General features: G+C 35.2%; 1 protein-coding gene across 3 annotated transcripts in view; it reads right to left on the bottom strand.

Annotated features, from left to right (window-relative positions):
• Positions 1-10,077: 10,077 nt before the first annotated feature.
• The window catches only part of Gask1b (golgi associated kinase 1B), a 59,714-nt gene continuing 52,191 nt past the window's right edge, over positions 10,078-17,600 (bottom strand). For all 3 annotated transcript variants that reach the window (XM_046459003.2, XM_046459006.2, XM_046459004.2), the window contains exons 4-5: positions 17,267-17,493; positions 10,078-13,045 (exon numbers count right to left, since the gene is read on the bottom strand). In XM_046459003.2, coding sequence (XP_046314959.1) covers positions 12,838-13,045; positions 17,267-17,493 — 435 coding nt within the window. In that variant the 3' untranslated portion in view covers positions 10,078-12,837. The remainder of the gene's footprint in view (positions 13,046-17,266; positions 17,494-17,600) is intronic.

Below are 17,600 nucleotides of genomic sequence, written 5' to 3'. Positions count from 1 at the left end.
AAAGAGATCTGGGATGTGAAGGCCCTTGAAGGGGATTATGTTGCCAGAAAGGGACGCCAGCTCAAAGAGGATGGCTTCCTGAACTTTGTTCTCTAGTTTCCATTAGTCTTCCTCTTCAAAAAATGTCATCCATTTCATTCAGGGAAGAACATTTTGCTATTTAAATATTGTTTTTGAGAACATTTCCTTGATTTGAAAGTTTGCTACCAAGATTGGCAAAAATCCAAACTCTTTCTTTCTGTAGTCTTTATCATGATTTATAGGGTAGTTTTTCTTACCAAAGATAAAATGGGAAGAAGACCAGAATGTAAAACTGTACAAAACACACAATTCCTGATAATAAAATGTGTTGGCCAGAGCCACTATAGATATTTTATACTGCTCGAGAAATTTTGATTTTATACATAAAGATGTCTAAAAATTAATGTTTCTTGTTTAAAACAAGAATATTTAAAGAATGGTGAGGGAACTCTTTATAATAAACTTGGTCTTATGTTTGCATGATTTTTGGCAAATGCTCCTGATTTCTGTTATCCCACAGATATACAGACATTAACCTGAAGAAAAGAAGTGGCTAAAGATAAATTCTCTTACTGCTTGCTCCCTGACAAACCACAGGACCTAAAGCAATCCTGACACATAGTTGGCACTCAGTGAACATTTGTTACACAAATGAAGTGATAAAGCCCTAGAGAAATCAATTAGCAAGTAACTCTTTTGAGTTAGATGAGAGCTACTTGGGCCATACAATCCTGAGGTAGAAATCTTTTCAGAATCTTTTCTGAGGCTGTGGGGCATCTCAACCTGAATTCAGATCTCCAATTTCAGTAACAGTAAGTAATTTGGTTTATACTCAACTGTGGAAAGATATTAACTTATTTATTATTTTTTTTAAAAAAGGAAAAACAATATAACTCCTCATTTGAATTTGGTGTGTATGTATGTGTGTGTGTATGTGTGTGAGTGTGTGTTTGTGTGTTTGTGTGTGTGTAGGTCCTTCTTAAACTTTCTCAGTGATTTGTTCTCAGGTTACCTCCTTAAGATATGCTTTTTAGAGACTTAGCCACAACTGAAGAAAATATATCTAAAACCTGAAACAGTCTGTTTTACATAATATTTCAAGAATATGCCTCCTCTAGTAATATTTTTCTTAGAATTTAGTAAATTTCTTCTGAATCATAAAATAGGCAATGATACACAATTACACGAAAAACACTTCAAAATTAGACAAATCCTACCTCATTTCTTGATTAATTTCATGGCTAAGTAACTTTTAGCCTTCATAAAATACTTCCCCATGTCTTTCCTACCCATTTTTCACAACACACACTCCAATTGACTCCAACACTACATTTATCACCTGCCTGGCTTCCTGAAGAATTCATAATAGCAACTCAATAAAATATGACAGGAAAAAGGAGTGTAACATCATTTGGAAGAAATCATTGAAATGAATACAAGGACAAAACTATGGGAAAGAATGATGTACTTATTACACTACAAAATGGCTGCCAGCAAAATACATTAAGAGAATATCGGCTAATTATAATAAAATTTCTGCTAACTGCAGGTAGACAAAAAAGTATATTCATATTCCCCATACACTAAAGCCCTGAGTAGATTTCTTTGAAAATAAGGGATAGGGTTCTAAGTACTTACGAAATGTCCTTCACTGACCAGAGGCTAACAATGGATGGAGCTAGGAACAGTAGGAATCCAGTTCTGCAGCATACAGGAGCATGGGAAGAAGGCTGATTGAGAATAGTTATACATCACAGTTGGGGATCTGCAGAGATATTCTCCCCTATAATTCTGAAAACAAACTCTAACCCAGGTATGCTACCTAGCAAGTAGGAAGAAAGAAAAAGAAAACAAGGAAACAGTAACTGCAGATATGTCCTGAAATTGCACACTCTTCTCCAACACAAAAATGCAGGGATTCTGAGCTCCAGAGCAAGAGTTGGCCAAGAGACTTTTCTACCACATAAAGACGTTCTGTGTCTGTACTCTGTGACAAGACAAGACAGCCATCAAACGTGGAGACTGAACATGTGAAATGTTGTTAGAGTGACTGAGGAACTTAGTTTTTAATTTTGTTAATTTAAATTCAATTTTCATAATTTCAGGAATAATTTTAAGTTATTCCTTATAGTCTCAAATAAATTTTGAAAAATCCTCTGAAAACCTGGTTTTAAAAAGAAATGAAAATCAATAAAAAAGGAAAAGGGGGAAATCATGAAATGAAATTGATTTTCATGCATGCATGTGTTTGATGGGATGAACCCAACTGTGATGTATAACTATGAAGCTCTAAAAAAAAGTTTAAAAAGCATTGAAAAATGAAAGCTGAGTGAGGAGAACAAAAAGAAACCTTAAATACAGGAAAATACTTAGAGAAACTAAATTTAATTAGAATAAGAAGTAGAATAGATGCTGAGGAAATAGAGTCAGAAATATAAAAATGATATTTGAGAAAACAGTAGAGGTTGTAAAGAAAAAAATATAGAAAAGTAAGTAAATAAGGAAAACACAATTTATTTGGAGGCAGATTCTATACATACATGATAAATTTCTCTTCTTCTGAAAATAGAAAAAAATAGAGCCGAATATGTTCAACTATATATTATATAATATTTCTTAACTAAGGTAAACATAAGTATGGTAAATTAAATGCTAAATTACCAATTTTAAGACATGTCTTTTGAATTTGTTAAAATTTGAAAATAAAGAAAGAATTCAATGAGGGTCAAAATTGGAAAAGCAAATCATGTGAAATGTTAGAGTGGAGGAAATGAGGATGACCTCTGAAAATTGTGAGTGTGTGTGAGCACACATGTGTGTGTCAGTGTTAGGAACTGGCCCAGGGCTTCATGCATGCCAGGTAAACACTCTTCCATTAAGCTACACCACCAACCCCAAACTCTGAAATCTTTATCTGAAATGTTCTATGCCAGATGACAGTGCTACAATGGCTAAAGAATAAAAATATGGACTCCAAACTTTGTACCAGCTAAACTATGGTTTACATACATAAAGATAACCAAATGCTATTCCCAAATGAGCAAGGCTCAGTAATTATGGTACTCATTAGTATGTTTGTAAAAATCACTTGACAACAAAGTCAGTCAACAATGAGATAAATGAAGAAAAACAAAATATTTAGGAATGAAGAAGCTATAATTGATTGTAGGCAGGAAACCTCTTCCAATAAAATTAAAATACCTAAGGCAAAGTGAAAAACAAAAGGTCAATATTAAGAATACTAACAATGGAAGAATGATAATGATTATGTAGAAGGGGAAGTGGGAGGAGAAAATTTAAGAGCACAAACTTCTCTATTTGTCATGGAAGGAAATTTAAAAAAAATGTAACTGCTTTGGGAACTAGTGATAGATTTTTATATTCACTGCAAATATAAGAAAAACAATCAACCTAGATAAATTTGATGCAAAAAAGGTGAATTGTGAAAGAGGACTTAGTTATTTCTGGAAACTAAGAATTGGAAAACACTTCCAATTCAACTGTACAAAGAAATCAAAAGCCACATGGTATATCTGTCTTTCTCAACATATCCTCCATGGTTTTCTGTTTCTATATTTCTTCTTTCACTCCATCTCGACAATTAACTTCCACAAACTCACATAGAGAAAAAAACAAGGCTTAGACCATGGGAATTTTGCATATTATTAATTTAGTCTTCAGTTCTAGTTTATTTTTCTTATCTTCCAGTTCTAAAATTCTGAGTGACATATTCCATAGGTCCACTTCCAAGTCAGCTGCCCAATTTTGATTCATTCAATCATAACAGGAAACAAGGATGAATAAAAACCTGATTTGCCCAGCTTAAGTCACATGGGTATCACTGACCCTATCAACTATGGCCTGGAAGCCTTGACAGAAGTGAGGGTAGAGGACTCCTGCAAGAAAAAATCTATAGGGAAAACACGAGTTTAAGTTACATTTCTCTCAAATATAATCTGAGACACCACCTGTAACTTCCACCTTATGCTATAATTACTAATGTTATGCACAAGATATTTCTAGTTTATTTTGCTTCTTTCAAGGCTACTTCTGTCTAGTGGGTGGAAGTGCCTTCAGACTGTATTTGAGTTCAGGCACAGAGATACAAACAGCCAGGCTGTTCCATAGGCTTGGATAGCTGGGTGTTCACAAAAGAACAAATCTTTCCTGTTAACCTATGATGAGCATGTACCATGAGATATCTACTTTGTTTTTTTAAGACACTGAGATGTGATTTCATTTTGTTACTGCAGAATTATTTAACTTACTGTTATAGTTTGGATAAGTGTCCTTCCAAAGGACCATGTATTAAAGACTTGGTCCCTAGAATGGTGCCATTGATGAAATGAGGTGATGAAACCTTGAGAAGATGGGGCTTAATGGGACCTCTTAAGTTACATGCCCTTGGGGAGGTTTGTGAGACCCCAATCTTTTCTTCATTGTCTCTTCCTCTTATTCTCTCAGGGTATAAGTAGTTCTTCTCTGACACATACTGCCACCATGATGAGTCTCCCTTGCCTGAGGCCCAAAGTTATGGGACCACTCAATCTTGAACTGGAACCTTCATAACTAGGAGCCAAAACAAACTTTTTCTCTTTGTAAGTTAATTGCCTACGTATTTCATTACAGTGACAGAAAACAGACTAAAACCTGTTATGACTACTCATCCATCCTTCCTTTTCATTAATTAGTGTGATTCTGCAGCGCCCATCAGCTGTTAACTATATCATGGCAGAACAATTCTATTTTGCTATATTTTACTGCTCTCTTACTCTCTGGATAGTAGAGGAATACCCTCCACTTCTTTGATCCTTTTTCATAAGAGGTTTCCACGAGGTTGTTGAGACCCTGACGAAAGTATAGCTTTTTTATGTTTAAGGCATATTCTCAAAAAAGGCAGATGCTGGGCCCTGGGACAGAGGATGATAAAGCACAGATTTTCAAGCATTCTTATCAGCAACTATAATCTATTCCAAAATTTTACCCTCTGTCATTTATTTTATTATGTGCTCCCAGATTTATTTCTCACCTAAAAATCTTATTTCAGAGTCCAAAATGCTCCTTAGTTGACCTTTCTCAATAATCCATTTTCTTAAACCATCAGGTTTCCCAGGGCTTTTGCTGCTGTCCCTCAATGTGACAATAAATCCTAATGAAAGGAATATAACAGAGAAAATCTGCACAAACTAAATGTAAGGGGAAAGAAAGAAAGCAAAAAGTTAGCCTTTTATGAGGGACTCAATGGGCCAGGTGTTTTAATTAGGTTTGGGGTTTTTTTGTGTTTTTTTTTTTAATTTTTTTTTCCTTCTATGACCACAAGAACTTACAAGAACAAGGTTAGAGGAGGCAAAGTTTATTTGGGAGTCATGGTTTCAGAGTTCTCTGTCAACAGACAGCCAACACCATTTCTCTGGGCTCCAGGTGAGGCAGAACATCATGGCAGAAGAATGTGGAGGAGGAAAGCATCTTAGAACATGGCAATCATGAAACAGAGAGAGTGTTCATTCACCAGGGCAAAAATATATGTCCCCAAAGCATACACCCAGCAACATATCTCCTCTAGTCACACCGTACCTGTGTACAGCTACCTCCAGTTAGTCCATACCAGTGGATTAAGGCACTGTAATTGGGTTGAGACTCTTATAACCCATTCATTCCATCTCTGAACTCTCTTGCATTGCCTCACACATGTGCTTTTGGAGGACACCTCATATATAAACTACCACACTGAGTTCTCACTGGGGGATGATTTTGCCTTCCGGGTGATATTCTGCGTGGTCTAGAGACCGTTTCATTTGTCACATCTAGACAGGTTGTGGCTACTGGCATCTAATGGATAAATGGCAGAGATGCCACTAATCATCCTGCAATGCACAAGAACTTCCCATGACAAAGAATTATCTGGTCCAAAATATCTCTACTGATGATATTGAGAAAGTCTGTGCTAAAGGTTTAATTAGGAATTTTGTCTTTAATATGAATTTGTCACTTTGGATGCTGTCATATTCCTCCTCCATGAATTAATACTATACATTTCCTGTATTTGAGATAATAATTTTGGTGTTGCAACTGACAAAGGAAATGATACAGTAAGACAAAGAAATGACACACTACTAGCTACAAATAAGCATTGTCACAATAGTCATCAAAACTCTTGGGAATGTCTTATACTTTAAGGGTGATTTGTTACCTGATTCAAACACAGGACTATTGAATCCATCTAAGAGAAACTATAAATTATTCCATTGTTCTCTTAAAAAACTAAATTTGCAAGCTTAATCAGAACATATTCTCACAGAGTTAGAAAGGATATCTGGATCATGATCTAGTTTTTATAAAGTACTATCAAGTTTCAAAAAAAAAAAAGCATTGACCTCAATTTTTAATAGTCCTGGGGGCCCAAACTGAGGATACAGAACATAATCTCTTATTCCCCTAAACAGAAGTTGAGCCAATAACATAGGGTACTTTATAAACGAAGTAATGTCTGGTGTCATTGGCACATTCAACAAAATCACAGCTGTTTCAGTCTCATTTAGTGACTGGTCCTAGTCTCTGAAGCCCATTTTGCCTTTTGAAATATAGCACAGCTAGCTATTCTGCAGTATGTGATTACAGCCACTGACAAGGGAGGTTTTCTTTATTTTTTAGCTCTGTCACAAAAGCTTTAGAAAATCTTGACAAGTGCTGTTAAGATATACAGATTACTTTTTTAGCAAGAAGATACATAGGGATTTCTTAATGTGCCCATAATTGTACATATTTTTATCCACAAACTAAATACATGTTTAAACCATTAGGGTAAAAAGGTGTCCTTCCATAAAGAAAAAAAGAGTTATACTAATGTAACCACATGCAATGGTGTTGCAAGAAAGAATTTATGTGACTTCATTCAATGACCATGTGCATTTTTAGTTTCTGAAACAAAAGTCTGCCAACAACTCTGAATCAGACTTTTCTTACAGCAGGGCCCTATCCCAGGAGACTAAAGAGCTTAAAAAGTAGGGAAGATGCCATATTTTGACATAAGACAGCTGTGTGTAAATGGGAAAGGGGGCAAAAGGTGAAATGAGTATAGACACTCAACTCCTTTAAGAGTAAAGGTTTTTTTTTTTAAAAGGCCACAGTAAGAAAGGGTTACATATACTTCTTTGCATAAATGTCAAGGTAGTAAACCATTGGCAAAAGTTCATGTATTTATTTAGGAAATTGTTTTATAAAAAGTGGGAACTTTATGGTAATATTCAGTAAACTCCAAGCAGTAAATGAAGTAACTTCTTTTAATACTATACATTAACTTCTCCCACACTCTAAACCAATATATAAATCAGGGCAAATAAGTCAGCTGATAATTTTTTAATAACTTAAAGCATTAATCAAAAATAAATTTGAAAGGATTCCATATTGAATAAATGTTAGTAGTTTGGGCACTAATAGCATGGGCTGCAAATGTTTAAGTATCACTAAAGTGAATGATCCTTCAAATTCTACTGGTGAATAAAGTATTTTAATTAAATATTATTTGCCCAAACTTAAGTTTCCAGCTTGGTATAAAAACAAAATATAATAAGCAAAAATTTTTCTAGATTGCATAATGAAATTTCCCATCCTCTTAACTACACTGGAAAGCAAGCATGCTTAACCTGGGAAACCAAAGATCCTGGAAGAAAGATTTCCATAAATGGGTATCCACAAATCTGAGGAATCCTTGAAATTATATGGAGAATTATATAGACAGGCTATACTTTTAACCAGCTTCTCAAAGTGAATCAGAGTTCATAAAAAGTTTAGTGCCACTGGTACAACACAGAACTTAAGTTAACTCATTTTTGACTAATCATGGTATTCATTACAAATATCTACTTTTGTCTCCCATTACTACCATACTGGAACACAGAGATGCACACAAGATATTAAAGTGATTAGGTCAATTTTTTCAGCCACAAAATGACTTGGAATTATCATTTTGAATACTAGTAGTCAAAAATAGACTACAGATACAGTGAAACTCCTAATCTGAGTACAAAAGAAAAAAAAACCCTCTAGTCTTATAATTTCTGTTGTGGTTTAGATATGAGGTGTCCCCACAAATCTCAAATGTGAGATAATGCAAGAATTTTGAGGTGAAATGATCAGATTATGAAAGGTACAACTTAATTGATGGATTAATCCACTGATATTAATTAACTGGGTGGTAACCCAAGGCAGGTAGGGTTTGACTGGAAGAAGTAGGTCACAGGGGGGTTAATATTTTATCCTTGGTAAACAGAGCTATCTCTTTCTCTCAATCTGCTTCCTCATTACTAAGTTCTGAGTTGCTTTCCTCCTCCACACCCTTCCACCTTGATGTACTTCCTCACCTTAGGCCCAGAACTGTGGAATCAACTGACCATGCACTGAACCTCTGAAACCACAAGACAAAATAAACTTATCCACCTCTAAATTGTTCTTGTCATATCTCTTGGTCTCAGTAATGAGAAACAGACTAAAACAGAAATTGGTACCAGGAGTGGGACCATTGCTATGACTAACATGACCATGTGGTTCAAAAACCTTGGGACCTGATTTGTGGAGATACGAATTGTGACAAGTTTAGAGATGTAAGCTGTAAAAGCTTTAGATTGTTATAAGAAAAGCTTAATGTGTGATTCAAGTGGGGGTTCAAAAACCTGAATGCCAATGCTGGTAGGACTGTGGATAGTAAAGACTGGGCTCATGAAGTTTCAGATGAGAAAGAGGAATCTGTTGGAAATTGGACTAAAGGCCATTTATGTTTCATTCTAGTAAAGAATTTGTCTACATTTTTTCCCATGTCCTGAGACTTTCTGTGTTACTGAATTTAAAGGTGATGAACTAATTGACCTGGCAGAGGAAATTTCAGGGCAGTACAGCGTTCAGACCATGACATGTATATTGCTGGCAGCTCCTAGTCAAGTTTACTGTGATAATCAGGAGCAAAAAAGCAGAGTAGAAGGATTTGAAAAACTTAAAGTTTGATCAGAAAAAAATGCAAGTGAAACTGGAGCTAAATAGCTATGGTTGTTGAAGAAATTACAGTCAATAAAAATGCTAAGTACTTTACCAAGAAACAATAGGAAAGATGGCTTGAAGGCACCTGAGGAATTGGCAAGACCTTATCCATCTCAGGCTCAAGAGTATAAAAGTAAAAATTCCTTTAAGAATTTGAACACCCTACACAGGGACCCAGGAAGTTATTTCACTGTTCTTGGTTGCCCAGGTACTTAGAGGCTGTTGAGTCATAGTCCCAGGAGACTTGGATATAGCTCAATATGATGACAGCTCTTAATATCAACCATGTAGTCTTGGTTCTATAGGAATGCAAAGTTATAAAGTTGGGGTCGTGGAGGCTTCCACCTCTCTCTCTCTCTGCATTTTGTTGTCATGTTCTGAATTGCTTTCCTCTACCATGCCCTTCCACCATGATATTCTTCCTTACCTTGGACCCAGAGCTATGCAGTCTGCCAACAGTGACTAAAACCTGACTTAATCAATTTCTATTCCTGGACATTCCTCAAAAGAATTGCTTTCCTATACTTTTGCCACTAAGAGTGTAACTTAAAACCTAATTACAGGTCTTATCTGATGGTTACTGTATTAAAACTTTCCTGGTTCATTTGAACATCTGTACTGTCTAGCACAGAGCATAACACGTGGGAGATGTTCAGTCAACTGGGCAATATGATTTTCACAAGTTTCAAAGAATGGGTAGCTTCCTTATTTATTTCAAACTCAGCAGGTTCCCAAAAATATAGCCTAAATTTATCACTACTTATGAGTGTGTATTTGTAATACCCTTATGCTTGAAGTTAGAATTTTTTTTTGTCTTGGTAGATAATGAAATCTCTGAGAAAGTTTTGGTGTTCTAACTTTCTATGTCATTTCCAGCACTGTATAAATTGGGGAAAGTCACTTTGCCATATTATGCCTCAGTATACACACACACACACACACACACACACACACCAAGAGAAAGTATAATGATCATTAATGATGATATCAAATATATCCACACACAAATATTATTCAGTACAGGTCTTGATTGTTCAATCATTTCTTTATTCATGAGTAAAGGTAACAAAGATTCTTCTATATTCAGCTTTTGAAAATTAACCCATCTACAGAAAAGAAAATGAACCCACTTACCAAAAAATAGCACACATCTTTACTATCTAATGTTTTATTACAGATTTTTAAGCTACATATTTACTTTCTTATCATCAGTTTAAAGAAATGTCATACAGAGTAAGTTTTTGCATGTCTTCCATGGTAAATTATTCTATTTTAAATTTGTTATAGTGTTATAAATAAACCACATAATTGCTTATGAGGACCAGATTACAGCATAATCTGCGTGCATCTGAAATGCACAAAGTGTTCTCATTGTTTCAATTAGAGAAAAGAAGAAAGTTACCTATTAGAATTAACAGCTTAGCCTTTAGCTATCCATTATTCAAAAATAATACATCATGAATTATTCACTGATTATAAAGCACAATACACTGTTAAAATTCTAATGTTGCTAAAATAAATGTGTTCTTGGACCTTTCATTTTGTATTAGATATTTTGGAATAACTAAAGGCAAATACAGTCAGGTTCACATATGGGAGGAAAGCAGCAGTGTAGCTTGAGACCACATTAAAGATAGCTTCTAAGGAGCTTGGAATTCATACCATCAATATCACAAATTTAGGTTAAGATGGTAAATTATATGTTTAAAAACCCTATTTGCAGATATTTCACTTTGATAAGACTAGGTATAAGACAACTTGAAAAAAAAAAGTTATTTCACATCAATGTCTCCAAACTTGTGTTAGGCTAATTCTTCTATTAAGAGAATGATTTATGAGAGAAGATTTATAGACAGCAGGGTCAGAACAGACAGAGTAAGAACTCAATGGACCAACAAGTACTATGAATTTGTGGGAACAGAGAGAGGTACTCCCTCTGCTGTATGGGGAAAATCAGAGAAGAATTATCCGAGATCAACTTTCAGAGGACAGATACAGCAAATAAGGATGCTAAGTGTACTACTTGAAGATGAGCCTAAACAAGTTATAAATTGGTAATCAAATGATCCCTCTCTCCTTAGTCCATCTTCTCTTTGTGCTTAACATCCTATTTTGATAATTTACTCTATAGATTTTTATAAATTAAAATCTATACATATGCTCTTCTTTTAAAATCCAGCCTATAATCTAATATCTTTAATGGTTTTAATTCACAATGATATTGAGTTATCCTTGATGAGAATACAGAAAACGTCCTGTATGTTAGAATAACAGAACTGAGAAAAGAGACAATAGAATTAATTGTAAACATTCATAATTTGTATATTGAAATATTTGGGGAAAGAAAAACCCCATAAACCAACTTTTAGTATTAGTTTTATTTGCTTTTTTTTGGCTTTGTTTTCTGATTTTGTTTGTTTGTTTTTGACATTGTGGGATAGAACCCAAGGCAAGGGCTGTACCACTGAACTATATCCCAGTCAGTAAATCAATTTTTACGTAAGGAGCAGGATGGGGAGAGTGGGAGGGAAATGATGATTTGTTCTAGATTTAAAGCCTCTTTATGAGTACCTATGATACAAGATGATCTTGGGTAACTTCCAGGAACATGAAGACCCAACAGATGGATACAATTATGTCAAAGTCCTTCCAAACTCATTACAGAGTTCACAGAGGAAGTTTGGGGTAATTATTTGAGGGTTAATATTGTCCAAATTCATTGTTTTAGTTGTGGTTATGTGTTCTCATTGAGAAGAACTGATCAGAGTAAAGTTTTAATTTATTTTGCTTGTACTTCTCATATTGAAATAAAATAGACAATAAATTTAAACTCACTCTGTATTTAGACCTATTGTCACTATCTGGGCAACATCAATTAAATCAGATTAAATATAATTAAATCAGATTAATTATAATCAGATTAATTATAATAGAACAAAATCATTATTATTAATAAAATATACAGAAATTATATCCTTGGTAAAATGACAAAGGTTTTTAAAGTATTCATTGAAAAAATACTAAGTGTATTTTCAAATAGGTAACATCAGACTTTAGAATTGTTTAATTTCTAAAACACTAAACATAAATTGGGTCAAAACTGAGAAAGCAAAGCTAACCAACATATAACACTGTCAGATATGGATGTTTCCATACTGACAACAAAGTAAGTTTTTAAAAAAAATCAATAGAATGTTATTCTTACTGTTCAAAGATGGCTGATTATTTAGATGCTATAGAAAATATACCGGTGGTTTTGGAATTCATCCATCATTCTATTTAGAATACATTTAGAGCCTCCTCTGCTTTCACAGATCATGTGCCTCAATTTCCCAATGTAGAATTGCCTCTGGGCAGTGCCAGGATTGTCATCTATCGGAGACAGAATAACCTCAAGAACCATTCCCATTCGTAGTTGGTCAGATAAGTCAAATGGCATAAAATATATTTTATTAAAGGAGTCAGTATCTCTGGTTTATACTGCTCTGTTAAGTGACATGACAAATGCTTTTACAAATTAGTTGGAATAATAATTAGAACTCTTCCATAGCCAGATGTTGAGACACACATGCCATGTTAGACAAAAATATAAATGAATATTTTTGAGCTGTATGCATTTTTAAACCATTTAAAATCTGCATATAGTGCTAAGGTTAAATTAATTTTAGGTTTTTATATTCAGATATACTGTTTCATTCCTAGGAGGACTTGAGGTTGATGTACTTGATTTCAAAACAAACAAAAATGCATAAACATATCCAGCACTGTAGACAGAAGACCCTTATGTCATTCATTCATAGGTAGCACTTTGACCCCATGTGCATTGATGTAAGTGATAAGAATTTTGGCTCTCTGTTCTATTACATCAATAAGCTTTTCGATTCCTTGTCTACCACCTTGACTTTCCCAGTAAACCTTATCAAGAAACAGAGACTGAAGGAGTTTCTGCCGTAAATGCTGGCTCTTCAGAACAGAAACTGCAGATTCTGGAAACCTGAAAAGACAACGTGATATTTCATCCTTAGTAATTGCTTAGAAATATGAGTCCTTTCCCAATTGCCCTGCCATTCATTTATCCCCCATAGATCACGTAATTAAATGATACCTTTAGAACCAAAACATTTTTGTCACTGCCAAGATGACACTTCTCTTAATAATAATATAGTAGAAGCATGTGTTTAGAATGAACTGAATTTCCTTACCCATTGAGAACCTGACATACTAATGTCTTATTTAAGGTCATTTTATGTAGGCAAAGAGTGGCACAGAATTAGGTTTCCTTGAGACAAGCAAAAATACTTTCTTCAGTCTTGAGCTCCATTTCATCAGCATCCTCACAAGTGACAAGGTGAGATTTTATGTATGAAAATGTGAGAAGCAAAGTGCTGACAGTTTCAGTAAAGTGTTCTCAAAGAGTAGAAGTTATACAACTGAGAGAGGAAATTTTCTCATTTTACTACATACATTTGGGATTACTGGGAGCATTATATTTAGTGGAGTGTTAAAGTTGGACACAGTTTTGATCTAGAATGTCCCCTAAGAGACCCATATGTTAAGAGCTTGGTCCTCAGGGTAGTACTATTGGGAGATAGTAAAACCTTTAAAAGGTGGGCCTAGTGGGAGGTTTTAGATTGCTACCTTGAAGGAGATAGTGGGGTCCTGCCCGCTTCCTTTTCCTCTCTCTTCAGATTCTTAGCCATGAGGTAGATGGGACTACTCTTCCATGCACTCCCACCATGACATACTGGGCTACCACAGACCCAAAACTACAGAGCCAATTGGTTATCGATTGAAAGCTACAAAACTATACACCAAAAGAAAATTTTCATTTTAATAAATTGATTATCTCTGGTATTTACTACCGTCATGGAAAGCTGACTTGCACAAATGTTTTTCAAATAAATTTAGTGACACAAGTTTTAGAGCCAAGTCACTGCATAAGACATCTCTCTGGGTAAACCTAAGGCCAGCTTGGTAGGGTCTTTGTTGCATTACCTTAAGAGGGTACAAAATCCCATTTGGTCTTTCCCAGCTTTCACTAAAATGTTGACAAAAGTATTATAAAATATTAGGGTTAATAGTAATTTTTAAATAAATTTAGTTGTACCTTTAAAACTATAGCAAGAATACTTACTCGCTTAAAGAGTACACACTGCCAGAAATTTCAGACCTTCTAAGGACCTCTTCCATTTTTTTTTTTTTTTTAATATCAGAGATTGAACTCAGGGCACTTAACCACTGAGCCACATCCTCAGCCCTTTCCTTTTCTTACTAAGTTGCTGGGGCTGACTTTGAATTGGCGATACTCCTGCCTCAGGTGCTGGGATTTCAGGCATATACCACCATGCCTGGCCACCTCTTTTTGATGAGTCACAGGAGGAATGGCACATGGGAAGTATGGATGCAAGGGACCTACGGGCTCTAGCCATTCTAATCCTACCTGAAAACCAAAGGCCCCAGAGCTAAGCATGCTTAATAATTCTGAGACATGTGGAATGAATGAAACAATGCTTACAAGATGCTCTGAGTTTCCTGAGACATTTATTATATGATCTAGTGGACTACAATATTAATTGAGTAGCCTTTTTACTCTATGAAGTATTAATAATCCATTTATAAATTCTATAGTCCTTCAACTAATTTAGTTGTGGCAGAATATATGAGATGAAACTGTTAAAACCATAAGTCTCTTTAGTGACTAATCCTCTTCATAAAGGAAAACAAAAATATCACTGGTCTTTGCATTACACTGATTAACAGGAATATTCAATGCATAAATCTGGAATTAGTGAAGTCTTCATTTAACTTCTCAATGCATGAATTATATTTCAAAGATTTAGCTTTAAACCCAATGCTCCTCACAATACACTTGAAGTTAAATTTTCTGTGAAAAAAACAAATTAGACTATTATATCTACATGAATGTTTAAAGTGGATGGAGTGTATTCTGCAAGAACTTTTAATTCTGAGAAGAAATTTTAGGTCCTGTAATATCAATTAAGTAAGTGATGTCTTAGGAATGTAAATTTTCCTATACATAAAATTTCCTTAGTTTAGACACTCAAAAAATAGAATCTGTCATATATTCTACCTTCAATACAAAAACAGAACATGAAGCTGGGCAAGGTGTCCCATGCCTGTGATCCCAGAAGCTCAGGATGCTGAGGCAAGAGGATCGCAAGTTCAAAGTCAGCCTCAGCAACTTAGGGAGGTCCTAGACAAATTAGCAAGACCCTGTTTCAAAATATAAAATTTTTAAAAGGCTGAGAATATGGTTCCATGGTTAAGTGCCCCTGAGTTCATATCCTGGTGCAAAAAAAATAAAATAAAAAATAAAATAATTTGAAGAACAAGTATCAATAGTCAATAGGATAGGTAACATGGCAAAACCTCATGAAATTGGTCTCACAAAACTCACTTTTTAAACTTTAAAGTACATAAAATCTTTTAATCTTTAAAGTATATAAAATCCACATTACCTAAGTATTAGAGTTCAGGAAGAATAATCAAAATATGCTTCAGAGTATTACAAACAAGAAATTTTAGGTGTTTTTGTTTTGTTTTATTTCGGCTTTTGTTTTCTGCAGTGCTGGTGATTGAACCCAGGGCCTCATGTATGGTAGGCAAGCTCTCTATCAGTGAGCTCCATTTAACCTTTATTGAGAAAAGTAATAGTAACCAAGCATGAACACCACATATTATTACAAGAAAAAAATATTGGGCTTGGATTTGGAAGAACTGAGTTTTAACTTCAACTATATTCTTTTTTTTTTTTTTTAGGTGATATCTCACTGTGACCCAGGCTGGCCTCAAACTTAATATCCTCCTGCCTCCGCATCTAGAATAGCTGGGATTCAGTCATGTGCCACTTTGACAGGCTTAACTCAATTTTAGACTTGCTGGTATGCTTTCCAGCAGTCACATAACTTTACAGAATTACTATTGTATTAAAGTATCATTGTATTTGTAAGTCTCCAACTTACCTCAGTGTCCTAGTTAATCTGATTTTAGACCAAGGTAGGAAGCAAAGAGAAGATGGTTCTCTTTGAAATCTCTCATCACCTTGAAATATAGTCAGTTTCCATGCTAGGGTTGAATAGCTCAAACTTTATAGCTGGTTCCTGCCACTATTAAGTGTGTCAATTCCTTGTTTTCAAATAAATGTAAGATCAAGTATTCCATAAGCGCCCATCATGTTGTTACTTACAATGAATAGTGCATAATAATTGTAGAAAATAATGGGTTTTATTGTGACATTTTCACACGTGTGTATTATATGCGTTGCTTATATCCACCTTCCTATTGTATTTTAACTTTAACTTCTGCAAAGCAGAATTCATTTTCTCTAGTTCCACATATGTCCCCACTCTACCCTGCATTCTTTCTAAGTCCTGCCAAATGTCACCAGATTTTTGAGGTCTCCCCTAAATTCTTGGTCATTCCTGAGTATAGCTATACTTGTTCCCTTATCGGGTTCTCATCAGCCCTCCCTTTTAGATGTCAAACACTTTCCTCCAAAATCTTTGTCTATTTAAAGGATTTTCAAGTGTCCCCAAAACTGTCCTACCCGATCAAAGCCAGCATTAGCAATTTAGCAAGGCCCTGAGCAACTTAGCAAGACCCTGTCTCAAAATCAAAAATAAAAAGGACTGGGGATGTTGCTCAGTGGTTAAGCACCCCTGGGTTTAATCCCTGGTACCAACTCCCCCCACCCCCAAAAAAGCTTCCTACCTAAACTTAAATATCCAGCTGTCCCTTGGATATTGTACCTTACACACCAGATTGGCTTTAATTTTACACAGCCTTCATAAAACTCACTTGAGTTTATTATGAATCTAGACATCCTGCCATGGCAATATCTGCATATCTGTTAGTTCCCACCATGTCCTGTTCCATGCCCTAATAACACAGCCTCTGCCACCTGCTTATTCCTCCTTGGCCATTTCTTATTCCAGGCATCCTACAGTCTCCCAACTTAACCCATGTGGATTTTCATAATGAGGACCAAGCAACACAACCGTGCAGGTTGTTAATTGATGCCCCAATGCACTCTAGACATCCGTCCTTTCTCCACATCACCACTCCCAGATTCACATTCACAGTTCCTTTCAAGGGTTAAAGCTATCAGACATATGGTGTGAGTTTTCTCATAACCTTACCACTTACTTAACATAAATGCCATATCCAGAGGATGTTATTCCCACACCAAACTTACTCTTTGATGCCTTCTAACAATTTGAAGTTTAAGTTATCTTCACTTCTGTCGAAGAAACCCTTATTGTCTATAAAGACTAAATGCCTTGGGTCATGCTTTCGCTGGATAATGTGTGCTAGAGTCGCAGAATTTTGGTCATCACAATTTGGCCTCAATCCATTCTGTACACAGGCATCTTCCTTGCGTGGTCTGAATCCACAACAATTTGTATCTAAGCGATTATAAATCTGAAAATGGAAAACAGAAACAAAATCCAAGAAGCTGAGTAAGAAATAAAATAAAACTTGGGAAAGTCAGAAGATTTCCATAGAGCTGGTGCTGTCTGAATAGCTGA

This window comes from Marmota monax, unplaced genomic scaffold (genome assembly GCF_021218885.2).
Source record: "Marmota monax isolate L192 unplaced genomic scaffold, Marmota_monax_Labrador192_F-V1.1 WCK01_AAM20220418_F8-fsc00002, whole genome shotgun sequence".
Classification (NCBI taxonomy): Eukaryota; Metazoa; Chordata; class Mammalia; order Rodentia; family Sciuridae; genus Marmota; species Marmota monax.
The sequence above is the reverse complement of the archived record's forward strand: the minus strand, read 5'-3'. Positions and strand labels throughout refer to the sequence as shown.